General features: G+C 57.0%; 1 protein-coding gene across 1 annotated transcript; it reads right to left on the bottom strand.

Moving 5' to 3' along the window:
* Nucleotides 1–7,552: 7,552 nt before the first annotated feature.
* LOC118252868 (immunoglobulin lambda-1 light chain) lies at nucleotides 7,553–15,215 on the bottom strand. The gene is given in 4 exon segments (XM_050714248.1): nucleotides 7,553–7,875; nucleotides 9,617–9,662; nucleotides 14,728–15,026; nucleotides 15,170–15,215. Coding segments are annotated over 4 exon segments (714 nt in total).

The following is a 15,215-nucleotide window of genomic DNA, read 5'->3' as shown; positions in this document are numbered from 1 at the left end:
GGTCCAGCATCCCCTGCCTGTCGCCTCCTAGCCCCCAGCATCATTGCACAGATTTGAGGCGACGTCTGATTCATGGGAAATGGGGAAAAATGGTTAAAAAAAAAAAGCACGTCAGGACAGCAGCTGGGCCAGAGTGCTGCAGCCCTGGCTGGTGTGGACGTAGGGCTCGGCTATAGGGTCTGTCGGGGCTAGAATAAAGGAGAGCTCCTGGCCCCATCGCTGCCTCCGGCTCCGTGTCCCTTCAGCAGTGACGGCGCTGGGTAAGTGGCATGGGGGGCAGCGGCGAGCTGGGGGTGGCAGGATGGGGCCAGGCTGGCTCTGTAATGGTGCACAGCTCTCCCGTGAGCCCCAGGGGCCAAATCCTGACCCAGCACGTGTCCCTGTGGTTGCTGTGTGTGCTGACGTGGCCACGTTGCCTTCCCCCGGGCCCCGTCATGGGGACGTGGCACATTTCAGCCCCACGGGGTGCAGCACGGGGAATTTGTGGCCCATTCCCAGGAGCTAATTTTAGGCCAGCAGAAACTGCTGCAGCTGTGCCTGCGCTGCCCGGCCCCGCACCTCAGGGCAGAGCCACACAGAGTGGTGGCCCATCGTTATGGTGCTGATGCTCCAGGCACTTCCAGCCTCTTCCAAAGTTATGGGAGTAAGAGCACAGGTCCTCGGCCAGCAGCAGAGGGGGGCTGCTTGGGCTTTTCTTCATTTCTGGGGGGAAAACGGTGCTGCAGCCCTGTGTGGAGCCATCCAGGGCCAGGGTGTGGGTGCGCTGCAGATCCAGGGAGCCCAGAGGACCCCCAGCAGCCACAGAGCATTTGTGGACCCCGCAGCCACTGCCTGAGCATGGATCCTTCAGGACAGCCCCTGGGAGAGGGCCCTGGCAGGGCTGATGGGAACCCCTGGTGAGAGGCAGCTTCCTGGGGGGCTGCAGCAGCCATGGGTGCAAGAGGGTGTCTGAACATCCCCCATGTGTGGGCCTTGGGCTCCCACTGAGGGCCGCAGATGGGAAGAGGCATCTTGAGCAGGTGGCCTGGATGGTGTCTGGCAATGACCCCGTGCACTGACTGCAGACCAGAGCAGAGGCTGAGCCCAAGCTGGGTCCGGCCTGAGACCTTCATGGAGGAGCAGTTTGTTGGACCCCAGGGGTGCTGGTGCTGCACCGGCATGGTCTGGCTTGGTCACTGCAGCCAAGCTCCAGCTGTCACCACTCTGGAGCAGCGGCCATGCTCGGGGCCATGAGCACTGACCTGCCCTCAAGGGCTCCGTGAGTGCTGTGCAGGGGGGGTGAGAGGGCGGCTGGGGCTGGGGCCAGCCAGCACACATGGGGACACTCTTGTCCCCACGTGCCTGCCCCTGGCAAGCCACGGCCGGTGTGGAGGCTGCAGGCTGGTCCCTGCCACCTTGCCCCAGGGCTGTGTCCCCTGTGCCCTGCAGTGTCCCTGCACTTGGGGGCTTTGAACACGCACGTGGGTGAGCCCAGGGGGAGGATGGGGCCGGGGCAGGGCTGGGGCCTGTCCAGGAGCAGCGCAATAAGCCCATCATGTGTGGAAGGGGACGGCGGCGGCCCCAAGAAACTCTCAGGCACCGTGCAGTACCTTGGCACAGAGCGGCCCAGGGCCCAGGAGGAGCACTGGTGGTCTGTAGCTGGGGGGGACCAGTCTCTGTGGCCACAGTGGCACTGGGCGGCACTGGGGAGTGAGGCACAAAGCTGTCTGGCCATGTGAGCCCCCCTCACACACACACACACACAATTTCGCTGCGTCCATGGCTCAGCCTCAGTGTTCAACACGGCTGCAGGATGGGCACTTTCATGGCTCAGTTTTAGAATCACCGCATGGTTTGGGTGGGAAGGGACCTTAATGCCCACCTTCCCCAGCCCCCTGCCATGGGCTCGCCGCCTCCCACCACACCAGGTGTCCCAAAGGCCCGTCCAGCCTGGCCTTGGTCTCTTCAGGGATGGGGCAGCCACAGCTTCTCTGGGCAGCCTGTTGGAAAGCCTCACCACCCTTGGAGCAAACAATTTCTTCCTGATATCTAACCTAAACCTACTGTCTTTTAATTTAAGTCCATTACCCCTTGTCTTATCACTGCACTTTGCAGCATTTGGAGCATTTGAGGTGTTTCTATGAACTGCTGCACTGACGTGCCCCCCGTGTCCTGCAGTGAAAGTCTACTCTGAGTCCAGAGCCTGCTCTGGAGTCGGGGGGCAGAAGATATTCACCCCCCATTTTCCCAAACCCCAGCCACCATCACTGGGGTGCTGCCTGGAAACCCCCTCTCTGAGCCATTGCCAAAATGGGGCCAAAAATCAGCTTCTCCTACTCCTGGCCCTGCTGGCTGCCATGCCAGGCAGCGGCACTCTCGGTGCCACGTGCTGGAAAGTTTGTGCCGAGGAAGCCGAGCGTGCCGTGGCCGCAGCTATTCCTGGCCACCAGCTGGTGTTTGGCCAAAGTGGACGTATGTTTTCGGCCGGGATGCAATTTTTAGCAAGACTAAGTGCTGTCCCTGAGCCCCGTGGCTGTGGTCAGCACATCTGGCCCAGGGGGAGCACAGGCCCAGCTGTGGGGCTGGTGAAGTGCAGCTGCACATACATGCGATGGCCGGCACACGGTGCCCTTCCAAAAATGCCTAAAAACATGGCAGAAACACTCAAAAAACGATACTTACCCCATGAAGGCTGCAGAGGGATGGGGAAAGGCCATCTCTCTGTCTGGGGATGGGGTGTGCTCAGAGCACGGTGGCTGCTGCCAGGGGCAGCGCTGTCTGAGGTGCAGGATCCGGCCCCGGGGTGCACACCACGTCCCCATCACCTCCTGTGAGCCCCCCCCATGCCACAGCTCTGGCACTGGCAGGCTGTCAAAGCAGGGAGAAAAATCAGCATTTGGCTTAAAAACTTCCCCAAACGGCTCAGTGAAACAAGCACCTTGCTCGTGCTTGAGGGCCTGGGACAGGGACACAGCGGCTGGTGGAGCACAGCGCCGTACACATTGTCCACCCTCTGGGCCCGGCCCTGCTCCTGCCTCCCCGCTGCCACCTCCCCAGCCACAGCACCGTGCCTGCTCCCGATGTTTCCCAACAGCGAGCTACAAACCTGCTCATGGGAGTCTTAAACAGGGATGAAGCTCAACTCACGTTCATTTTTCAGACAAGCTGTTTTCAAGACATCAAGAGATGGCTTCGATGGCGCACCTGCATCAGGAAACACGGCTTTTTACAGTAAATGCCGACAGAAAACAAGTGTTTGCTTCCTTTCCAGAGCAGGTGCATAGCTCTGTTGGGAGTTTTACTTTATTAACACGCTAAACTTGAAATGACAAATATTTTTAAGCAGCTCAGAGGTGTTTATTTTTGAGTTGGCTCAGCTTGTTTATGACCTGGACAAGCCATGCAGTTTCTATTTGTTGCTATTTACCTCCGCGCGGGCTGCGTGCGTGGCTCCAGAAAAAACCCATCCCACCGGCAGGGCTGCTCGGGCTGCCCAGCTGCGCAGCGGGCGGTTGCTGTTTTGCCACTGCCATGCAAATTTTCTCTTCTCTGCGAGCGGGCGATTTCGGTCAGGTGGTACTTGCAGCTGAGCCCGCCTGAAGCATTTATTATTAATTTATTAATTTCATTTAATTCCCCTTTAATCGTGGTGCGATGGGAGCTGCGCTCTCTGAGCTGCCCGCAGCCAGGGCTCTGCTGCAGGGGGAACATTCCTAATGTATTTTATTTCACACATTCTGGGAAATCTGCTCCGTATTTTGGGAATCTTGAATCTGCTATGCGCATTTCATGGCAGGTTGCAGTGGTGTGGACAAGCTCAGCCATGACGCTGCCTGGAGGCAGGCAGGAATTAATGGTTTAATTCTGTCCATCAGTAAGGATTTGGGGTGACCTGGTGGTGGAGAGGGAACAGGGGGCCCAGCATGGGCAGGGGGTGGCACATGGAGACAAGGCCATGGGCAGAGCAGTGCGGGGCCAGCCTGGTCCCAGCCCCGTGTGTGTGGGGTTGGCGGTGCCGCATCCTGGGGGCCCGCTGTGCTTGGTGGGGCAGGGTGTGCAAATGTGTGTGCACATGTGTGTGCACATGTGCTGCAGCCAGGTCACCCCACACCATGCACCATGCTGGGCACCCGCCCTGGTATGGTACCGCCATCCCCAAGCAGCAGCCAAGCTCGACCCAGCCCAGGCTGGCTCAGCCCGGACCGAGGCGCGCGGCACGGCAGCTGCTTGGCGCGGCACTTGCTCTGCTTCACACGTCAGCGCTTGCTGGAGACCGTTTCACTTCCTTTTTTCTGCCAGCTTGGGCCCCCCAGCTCAAGTTTTGATTGGAGATCGGGGAGTAAATTTAGCTCGGGGACGCCCCGACCCCGCACAGCTGCACGGTGGGGCTGGTGGAGCCAGGGGGGCGCGGGCCCTGTGCACCCCCGCAGCTGGAGACCCCCCGCAGCTGGAGACACTGCCCCACACCTTCCTGAAATAGCTGGGGGGGCTGGGCAGCCTCCAGGGCCTCACACTCACCCTGTACCCCAAGCCGAGCTGTCCCTCTGCCCACTCCACCGGCCAGCGGGGGCTATTCTGAGCACCCAGCTCTTGCTTTCGAGTTTCAGCCCTGCTGCCTCCAGGAAACCCAGCTATTTGCGTGGCTCACAGCTGCTGAGACAGGGCTGGGGATGCCCCCACCCTGCTGTGCCCCAGCCCCGCTGCTGCTGCATGGCAGGAGCTGCTGCCACGTCGCCCCGACCCGCCGAGCCCCCGCGGGCTGGTGGGGACGCCCGGGCTCACCGGCAGTGAGATTTGGGGTGATGGGTGGGAAATGAGAGCACGCCCTGGCTGGTTGGGGGCACAGATGTGGAGGGGATCTGGCCTTTTGGTAGAGAGAAACCACCCCCATTTATCAGCCCCCCCACCCGGAGCCCCTGCTGAGCCAGCACCACGACCCCCAGCCTGGGTGTGCAGCCCCCTGTGAGATCCAGACCCTGCGGGAGCACCAGCTGCCTCCGTCTGCAGCTAATTAAAGCCTTCCTGAAGCATGTCATTTACTAAATTAGGTCCCCCTCGATTTGAAATTAATGGCAAGCTGGAAAAAAAAAAAAAAAAGCGACTGTTTAAAATTTCACCAAAGGACACCGCAGAATGAGAGCGAGAGCTGCAGCTGGGCGCGGAGCCCCTGGGTTGTTTTCCATCAGCACATTTGTTCATTTTGCAATTTGGGGGGCTCATTTGCTTTGGGTGGGCCAGCCTGGGGGGGGTCAGCCAGGGCGCTGCCATGCCCCCGCTGGTGGCACCACCTTGCCCCATGCCAAGGCCCCGTTTTGGGTGCAAACCAGCCCTGTTGCAGGAGGCAGGGGAGCACGGCGCTGTGATGTATAATTCAGCACACTTTCCTCAGTGGGCTGTTGCTTACGGAAATGGTTTAGCAAAATCTTTTAATCAATAATTAGTGAGTTCCCCCCTCCAAAGTCTGATTTGTGAAGCCAGAGCCCAGCTTACAGCTGGGAGCCCCTGCACGGTATTTTCCAGCCAGAGCCTCAGGGCACCATTTGCCAGATCCGTCAGGAGTGCTGAGCCTTCAGATTCCCGAGAGGGGAAGGAAAAGGAAAGCCACCCTCCCTGCGCCCATCTTGGCACTCATGTCACTGCGGCCGGGCAGCCTGCAGCAGTTTGCCTCAGGGCTTTGTGGCCATGGGCAGAGGGCAGCGATTTGGGCAGGGACATGGGGATGGCAGGGACCTGCGTGGCAGGGAGCTGCTGCCTGAGAGAGCCCCGGTGCCACGGAGGGGCTGTCTGTGGCCCTTCCTTTCCTGGCACGTCTGGGGTTGCTGCTCCAGCAGGCTCTGCACCCTTGGAGGTTTGGCCAGGCAAAGAGCAGGGCAGGGAGCAGACGCTTTGCCCCCTCGGATCTTGTAAGAGTTTGTATTTGGCAGGATATTTGCAGTGTAGTTTTGGCTTAATCTCCTGAGAAATCCTCACGTCGGAGCAGGAGGAGCTCTGCTCCCCCTCGGTGGGTCCCAGCTCTCATCTCAGGGACGCGGTGACTGCAGGCCACAAGTCCAGCACATGCCAGGGGGGAACTGCTGGTCCCAGGGGAAATCCTAACAAAGAGGTATGGGGCACAAAGCAGGATTTCACCTTCAACTGTCAAAACTTAATTGCTGGAGGAAGAAAATTAAATTCAGCCTGATCCCATCCATCAAGCACTGTCCTCAGTGCCGTGAGTGCACATCGATGGGGCTGGGAGACATCAGCCCCTCCCCAAACTGGAGAAAAGTCCCCCACATCACTGAAATACCACAACTCCACAGTGAAGAAAACAGCCAGACATGGCTTCAGTGCTGCACCAAGTGCAAGTGGCTGCGTCCTTCCTCCAGCATCGGTTTAAGGCCAGACAAAAATCTCTGTCCTGAGAGCGTGGCTGGCCCCTGCTCCTGTACCCACAAACAGCTGGATGGAGACATGGGGTGGGCTGGGTGGCTGGAGGACAGGGTGGTGGGACAGATGGAGGTGTTAGTGTAGGTGGGATGGATGGGTGGATGGATGAGTGGATGGATGGATGGATGGATGGATGGATGGATGGATGGAGGTGTTGGTGTAGATGGGATAGAAGGATGAATGGATGAATGTGTGGAGGTGTTGTGGTGGACATGGTAGATGGAGTTGTTTTCACGGACTGGATGGGTGGAGATGTTGGTATAAATGGGATGGATGGGTAGATGTGCTGGGGTGGGCCAGATGGATGGAGACACTGAGGCAAACAAGACAGACAGACTTGGTGGGAGCATACAGAGCCGACAGCCGCACAGAGCATTCTGCTTGCTGGCTGTGGGGTCTCTGCCCAGAGCTGCCCTGTGGGGGTCACAGGAAAACCTCCCTGAGGCCATGATGGGGATGGGACATACACAGGGGCATATGGTGTGGGGACCAGGTTGCTGTAGGCATGAGGCATGGGGACAGCATAACGTGTGAGCGGCCACTCTGGCATCCCCACCCATGGGACACCGGGGTGACTGAGCACACAGGACAGAGCTAGCAGTGGCCATGTCCCCAGCACACACAGCGAGGGCAGCGAGTCCCTGTGAGGGACCCGGTGCCCAGACACCAGCGGGTGAGGGGCAAGGACAGTACGGCCACGGCCAAGCACTCAGTGCCAGCACAGCGCTTAGACTGCCCCAAACTGCCTCGGAGCACCCTGCCTTGGGTGTTGGAGGTGCCGGGGGGGGTGCATCAGTGTCCCCAGCACTCAGCCGGGAACCCCGAGCACCCCCAGCACTACCAGTGTGTGCATTCCCTCCCCACCAACCCTTCCCCACACTGGGGCCAAGCCTGCTCCGTGTGGGGCAGTTGGCGCGCACAAGGACACAGAGACACAGATGCAGAGCCAGCGCTAGTTCAGTGTTGGTGTTTATTTGTGTGACACCCGGCGGAGGGGGACAGGAGCAGAGGACAGGCACAGGGGGATGGCAGGGGCATGAGGGGGGACATCCGGGTGAGGAGGGGGGGCTGCTGTCACCAGCAGCGGCCAAGAGGGACAGGAAGGGTGAGGAGCCACTGTCTTTGTGGCTGTGCCCCGTCGGGGTTACGAGCACTCGGATTTGTTCAGGGTCTTCTCGGTGACAGCGCCTTCGTGCGTGACCTGGCAGCTGAAGGATTGGTGGCTCTTCCACTCTGCAGCGCTCAGTGTCAGGTAGCTGCTGGCCATGTACTGGTTGTTGCTCTGCCTCTGGGACGCAGAAGTCTCCACGCCGCTGGTGCGGGCAGAACCGTCGACTTTCCAGGTCACCTGCACTGGGCTGGGGTAGAAGTCGCTCATCAGGCACACCAGGGTGGCCTTGTTATGCGAGTCGATCTCCTCGGAGGATGGCGGGAAGAGGTAGATACTGGGAGACGCCTTGGGCTGGCCTGCAAGAGAGGGGAAGAAGGCCGTGAGACCCCAACACAGCAGCCCCGCCGTGCGTTTCCACCCCGGCTGGCATTGTCCCCGACCCACAGCGCGTCACTGACAGGCCTGATGGAGGCAGAGTTAGGGCACACATTCACCTACATATGTGTACGTGTGTATAAAGCTGTGTATGTGTAAAACATGCGCACACATCCATAAACCCTTCTATGTTACATATATACGCTCTATGTGTATATGTATACACATATATTATAGATGTGTGTACAGATAAAATGCATTAAAGAGATATTATCCGTAGATATACATATATATTACATACATAGATATATTAATATATAAATATATATTAATATATTAAATATATATAAATTTTGCAATATATTACCTATATACATACACAAGTATTATATATTATGTACATGATCTATGATAAATGTATATAATATATATTTATGTATATAAGCATTATTTTTTATATACATATATATGTATATATATACATATATACATATATATACACACATATGTGTATATATATATACACATATATACGTGTATATACATATATACACCTATATATGTATGTATATACATATATATACACATATATATATATGTATATACATATATATATGTATATATATATACACACACACAAACATAATTTCAACCATATATATTTGGTTGAATCTGATTCAGTTTTGGAACTCTGGTTAGTTGCCATAATGCCATTTCTTTCCTCTTGCGTGGCTATTTTTTTAATTTTAATTAAAATTTTAAAGACAAAGCAGCCAATTTTCTGGCCAGCTCTGCTTTAAGGAATGTTCAGACTCATTTCAGAAATAAGTACAATTAAAAATCACCATAGGAAAGGCTGGTAAAGGAGATTTGCACTTTCTGAGATGGCTACCTCATGAAATGTACGTTAGCCACATCTAATCTGTATCTATATCTAAATCTATATCTTTATCTACACAAGAAACCTGCAATTAAAAATTTTTCTGCTGATGAAACTGGTAAACTACACTTTTCTTGGACTTACGCCAAGTGATTTGTGTCAGATATTTTTTTTTGGCTGATTTCTTCTAAAAATTATAAACACAGAAGCAATAAAGATATTCCTGTCAGCTTTTTAGCAAAATAACCATTTTTTTGACAGCACTTACCTGAACAGCACACTCAATACCTCTGAAAAATTTAATTTCACCTTCCAAGGACATGTAATTTCAGTGTCACCCAGACTCACCAACAGTGCCGGGGCCAGTTCAGGGTCCCCGGCAAGAGAAGGGACCAGGGACAAAGAATTTACTCCTCAGGACTTAGTCCTCAGGACTAAGTACTTAGACTAAGAGGACTTAGACTAAGTCCTTAGGACAAGAGGAGAGGTCTAACAATAAAGACTATCAACTAATTTCTTGACAAAGACAAAAATTGACTTTCTTATCAACCTAAGTCTGATTTTCTGAAATTGCATGGCAGAGACAGAACTCAGGCACATTTTCTGGCCGAATTTTAAGATCTTTCAACCGTCAAAATAACCCCAAGTCCTCCGTGGCGCACACCAGAGTCTGCCGGGACGAGACACAGCCCGCGGCAGCGCGCTGAGAGCCCGTCCCTGCACCAGCGACAGACCCCAGCCCACCGCCAAGTCCGAGAAAACCCCCCAAATCACCAAAAATCGACAAAATGTCACAATTCCATGGCAGGCCATGAAAGACCGAGGCGAGGTCAGCGACTTACCCAGGACGGTCAACGTGGTCCCGGCCCCAAATACACCTCACAGTGATACAGGGCCATGCAAAAACCTCCCAGTCCATGGCAGGGGCAGTCTTGGGTCCCATGGAGATGTTAGGATGGAGGTGATGGGATGGAGGTGTCCTGATGGACGCAGCAGGATGGAAGGTGATGGGATGGAGGTGTCCTGATGGACGCAGCAGGATGGAAGGTGATGGGATGGAGGTGCCTCAATGGACACAATGGGATGGAGGTGACAGGATGGACACGATGGGATGGTGGTGATGGAATGGAGGTTCCCCATGTCCCCAGTTGTTGTCACGCTGTCCCCGCGGTGGTGCTGGAGCCCAGCCGCTGGTGCTGCTTGGGGCCGGGACAGGAGATGTGTCCCCTTGTCCCCTCCGGGGCTGCTCCCTTGCCCCCACTGCACCAGGGCACCACAGCAGCCATGCTCAGTGCTCCTGTGTTTGCTGCAGGAGATGGAACCGGCCCCCGTGGAGCAAGCCCCAGCACCCGAGAGGGCTCCTGCTCCGCTCCCTGACTCTGCCAGAGCATCCCTGCTGCCAGAGCATTCCTGCAGGGCTCCTGGCCCCCTGTGCACAGGGACAGCCCCTGGCCAGAGCGCTGCAGTGTGGGGGAATCTCCTCGCATAAGAAAAGGAAACATTCTCCAACCCAGCGAGCTCAGGACACGGCAGTGAGCAGTTCAGCTCTGAGCTGATCAGAGCCTTGGCTCATGGCAGTGGCGTGGTCATATTTGACCAAGGAGGAAGGACTCGGAGACACGTTTGCAGGGGCAGCACTAGCCCAGTGTTTATTTGGATGATGCCCAGGGCAGGGCAGAGAGGAGGGATTTGGGCACAGGGAGAAGGAAGGGCACAAGGACAGCAGAGACTTGCCCAGGAGGGATGGGACAGGGCAGGCAGGGAGGTGCCATGCCAGGGAACGTGATGCTCCAGGGCCAGGGCTGTTCTGCCCCCATGGAGTTAGGAGGAAAGCCCTCAGAGCGTGGTCAAGGCTGTACCAGCAGGGTTTTGGACCTTGCTGGAGCCTTCCAGTGCTGCCCCTATCACCTTAGGCAGTAACTCAAAGTCTCTGTGGACAGACTACTTGCCAAAATAAAAAAGCTTCCCTGGAGGTAGGAGGTCCAGAGGAAACGTGACGTGCTTGTCTGCAGGACTCCCAGTCACCAGCACCCCACTGGCCAAGGCACTCCTGTCCTCGGCCAGCCAGACCAGCCAGTCCGCTCAGACACGAAGCCTTCCATTTCAGCCCCCTGTATATTCCCTCATCAAATCATAATGCACACCTGGAGCTTTCTTTAGGAGAAAGAGCTCTGTTTCATAACTAAATAACCACACCGCCCAGCAAACATACAGACATATCTTTACCAAGGAACTCCTGCACTCAGACAAGCTGAACAAGACCCAAATAATGCAGCCAAGGATGTGACCAGCAGGGACTCTGCAGATTTCAAAGGACCAAAACGGTAGTGCAAGCAGCACAGAGCAGTCAGCCTGTACAGCCTTCCTGCCCATCAGGGAAAGGTACCTGAGCACATTTCAGTGTGGCTCGAGAGACCGAGGATGCGCTACCACAACCAAATAGAGAAGTTGGAGAACGAAAACAAAACCAACTGAAAACAAATGAAAAAAGCCGAGGAAGAACCTGGGCACTCACCCTCTGCTGGGACAGACTGTCAATGAACATGGAGTGACTTGTGGAGGGCGATTAGCTGGGTCCCACCACCAAGGAAGCATCTGCAGTGATGCACGGCTGCACCGATGCAGCCCAAGCAGGCCCCAGCCCTGTGTGCGGCCAAGCCCAGCCGCCTGCTGCGGGTCATGGAGCGGGGACGGTATTTGTGCATCCTCCCCATCTCTCCCAGGGGATATCCAGCAGCTGTGCCACCGTTGGCCAAGGTCTTGGCTGAACTTATGCGTCAGACCCCCGCCCAGATACCTCCCAAATACTGTGCTTGCTTGTTGGCCAGTTTTAATGCAGCCCCCCTGGTCCTGGCCAGCCTGCCTTTGGTGGCTGTACACCATCCCTCCCGCCCCATCTATTACTGTGGTGTGGTGGGAGTTCACTGGGCCCAGCTTTACCCCGCTGGAGCAACACTGCCCTCTCCCAGCTGCCGGCATCATTCCATAGAGGAAAAGAAAACGTGCAGGGGATGTGGATGCCCAGCCAGAGCAGCCAGAACCAAGGCACTGACTTAAAGTGAACTCAGAAATATTCAAATGCTGTGGTTTGTGCAAGTGGTTATAGAAAGAGACATAGCTGGTGAATCTCCTGAGTCACTAGAAAATAAATGATACATCGAGGACTTTGTGGTTGGAAATACTTTCTGTTTCAGAGGTTTCTTTTACCTCTGCTAAAGCTTAGGCACTGGTGCAAATGACAAAAAGTCATGAAAACTGTCTATGCAAAACATTTAGTTGAAGCTGACACCACCTATTTTGGATGAGTAGTTTCTAAGCATTTCTGAGGTGTCAATGGGATTTCAATTCCATTTTACTGGACAGCAATGAAGGACAACAAAATGCATCTTGGAAGTCCATCTCTCCTTCTCGGTGGGCTGTATGGGGGACAGCAGGCACTGTACTGACGTGCCATCCCAGGGGAGGTGGTCCTTCAGCATGGACCAGGCACAGGGCCTCAGCAGGGGAAGGGACAGGCAAGGGGGTGCCGGCACTGCTACACACAGGGAAGGCTGCGGTTGGTGGCTGTAGCCAGGCAGGGAGGCAGCCATCAGGGCATGGGGAGCAGCCTGGGAGCACAGGGGTACCTGGGCCCTGCAGCTTGGGGCAGGGATGGGGCTGCTGGGGCCATCCCGTCCCTGAGGGATAGGCACAGCCCTGGGGCTCTGCGGGAGGGCAGAGCAGGGACACCAGGCACAGCCACCTGCAGCACTGGGCCTCAAGGGCAACACTGAGACGGGGACATGCGCCACCATCAGAGAGAACAGCAGGGAGCCAGCTGCTCCTGTGATGGCAGGAGGTTTTTGTATCACTTCCCCATTGCTCTGTGTCACTGTGTCAATTTAAAACCACTACCGTAGCTCACACAGTAATAGACGGCCTCGTCCTCGGCTTGGACCCCAGTGATGGTTAACGTGGCTGTGGAGCCAGACAAGGAACCAGAGAATCGCGAAGGGATGCCCGAGGGTCTCTTGTCATTGCTATAGATCACGGTGACAGGGCCAGTGCCAGGAGTCTTCTGCTGGTACCAGCCATACCAATATTTGCCATTACTGTCAGCGCTACCCCCGGAGCAGGTGATCTGCACGGTGTCTCCCGGGTTCACCGACTTCGAGAACGGCTGAGTCGTTGCAGCCTGGACCAGGGAACCTGGAGAGGGAGAGAAGAGAGGGAAGAAATCGGGGCTCAGCGAGTGCCCCACATGCACAGCCCTCACCACACAGCAGCAGAACGAGGACAGGGCCCCGTTGCCCAAATGCCCCGGCCGGGCGCAGCGAGTGTGTCCAGGGCACCTGAGGTGTGGGCGAGCACCGCGAGGAGGAGAGGGGCCCAGGCCATGGCGAGATCCCACCAGCTGCGCGTCCCCACGCCGACGGGGCTGTGCCGCGGACCCCGACTCCCTCTTAAACCCCTGCCCGGCCGCAGCACGGCCCCTCCATGCAAATGCGGCCCCGCGCTCTCGGCCACGTCCCGCGCCTCGCTCCCCACCTCCCCGCCCGGCCCCTCCACTGCAGGCACAGGGGGGTTGTCCCCGGTCTCGTGGTGGGGACACGTGGCAGCACCCAGGCCCAAAAGTGGCGCACACGGAGCCCCCACCTCAGCCCCTGTAGCTACGTGGCCAAACAGCCGGGGAGAGCTGGGGTTGGCGGGGACCACACCGCGGAGGAGTTGGTGCCTGTGCTGGGCTGGAAGGACTAATCCTTGCCAGGGAATTGCCATGGGAGGAATTCTCAGGGTCTGGTGGCACTAAACTGGGATCTGCCATGGGGAAAGCCTGTCCCAGGGGGCTGAGAAAGGGCTGCAGCAGAGCCCCTGGTTGCTTCCTTCCTAGCTCCTCATCTGATTGTTATCTGCCACCCCAGAGCACCGGGCAGCTTGACATGGAGAAGGCAAGGGCAGCAGCACGTGGGGCAGGGAGTGGGGCTGTTAGCAAAGTGCAGACCTCCCCCATGGCTGCGGGGTGCTCGGTGCTGCTCTGCCCATCCCTCCCACTGTGTACCAAGGTCCTGGGGACAGAACTAGGGACAGGACTGCACCCTTGGCCCCGAACTTCCCCCACACATGCCTTATCCCTCTGCCCCAGCATGCTCACAGGAATGCAGCAAATGTCCCTACACAGGACATTCGGCACCAGGTGATGTGCAGGAGCCCTCGCCCTCACACCCAGCGGTAGCCCTGGTGCTGGGGTTAGGGAGCAGGATGAGGACACGGTCAGGGTCCTGGGCAGCCCTTTGTGGTCCTGGGGACGTGGCTGGGGCAGGGACCAGGGCCAGGGGCTGCCCAGGTTCCCCAGCGACAGGCTGGGAAAATTCTGCATAGACCCAGCATGAGCCCAAAGCACTGGCACTGGGCAAACACAGCCAGTGCTGCAGCAGCACAGGGGTCTGTCCTCCTGCGGCATGCTGGAGCCGTCCACAGTCAGCCCTGAGCTGCCCCTGCAGCCTCGTACAGCGGCCTGTAGCCACAGCATCCACACAAAACATCCCCTCTCACGGTTTGAACGTGAAGCTTTGACCTGGCTCTTTAGCGATCCACACATTGTGGTCTCTTGGTGCTTTCTGCAGGCTGACCCCCTGCAGCGATGCCCCAGGGCAGCGGCTGTAGCCGGGCAGGGAGGCAGCCATCAGGGCATGGGGAGCAGCCTGGGAGCACAGGGGTACCTGGGCCCTGCAGCTTGGGGCAGGGATGGGGCTGCTGGGGCCATCCCATCCCTGAGGGATAGGCACAGCCCTGGGGCTCTGCGGGAGGGCAGAGCAGGGACACCAGGCACCTGCAGCAGTGGGCTCCAAGGGCAGCACTGAGACGGGGACCTGCACCACCGGAGGGGACAGTAGGGAGCCAGCTGCTCCTGCGATGGCAGGAGGTTTTTGTGTCACTTCCCCATTGCTCTGTGTCACTGTGTCAGTTTAGTATTGCTGTCCCAGCTCCCACAGTAATAGACGGCCTCATCCTCGGCTTGGACACTAGTGATGGTTAACGTGGCCGTGGAGCCAGACAAGGAACCAGAGAATCGCGAAGGGATGCCTGAGGGTCTCTTGTCATTGCTATAGATCACGGTGACAGGGCCAGTGCCAGGAGTCTTCTGCTGGTACCAGCCATACCAATATTTGCCATTACTGTCAGCGCTACCCCCGGAGCAGGTGATCTGCACGGTGTCTCCCGGGTTCACCGACTTCGAGAACGGCTGAGTCGTTGCAGCCTGGACCAGGGAACCTGGAGAGGGAGAGAAGAGAGGGAAGAAATCGGGGCTCAGCGAGTGCCCCACATGCACAGCCCTCACCACACAGCAGCAGAACGAGGACAGGGCCCCGTTGCCCAAATGCCCCGGCCGGGCGCAGCGAGTGTGTCCAGGGCACCTGAGGTGTGGGCGAGCACCGCGAGGAGGAGAGGGGCCCAGGCCAT

This window comes from Cygnus atratus, chromosome 17 (assembly GCF_013377495.2).
Source record: "Cygnus atratus isolate AKBS03 ecotype Queensland, Australia chromosome 17, CAtr_DNAZoo_HiC_assembly, whole genome shotgun sequence".
In the NCBI taxonomy this organism is placed as follows: Eukaryota; Metazoa; Chordata; class Aves; order Anseriformes; family Anatidae; genus Cygnus; species Cygnus atratus.
This window is presented reverse-complemented; position numbering and strand designations above follow the sequence as displayed.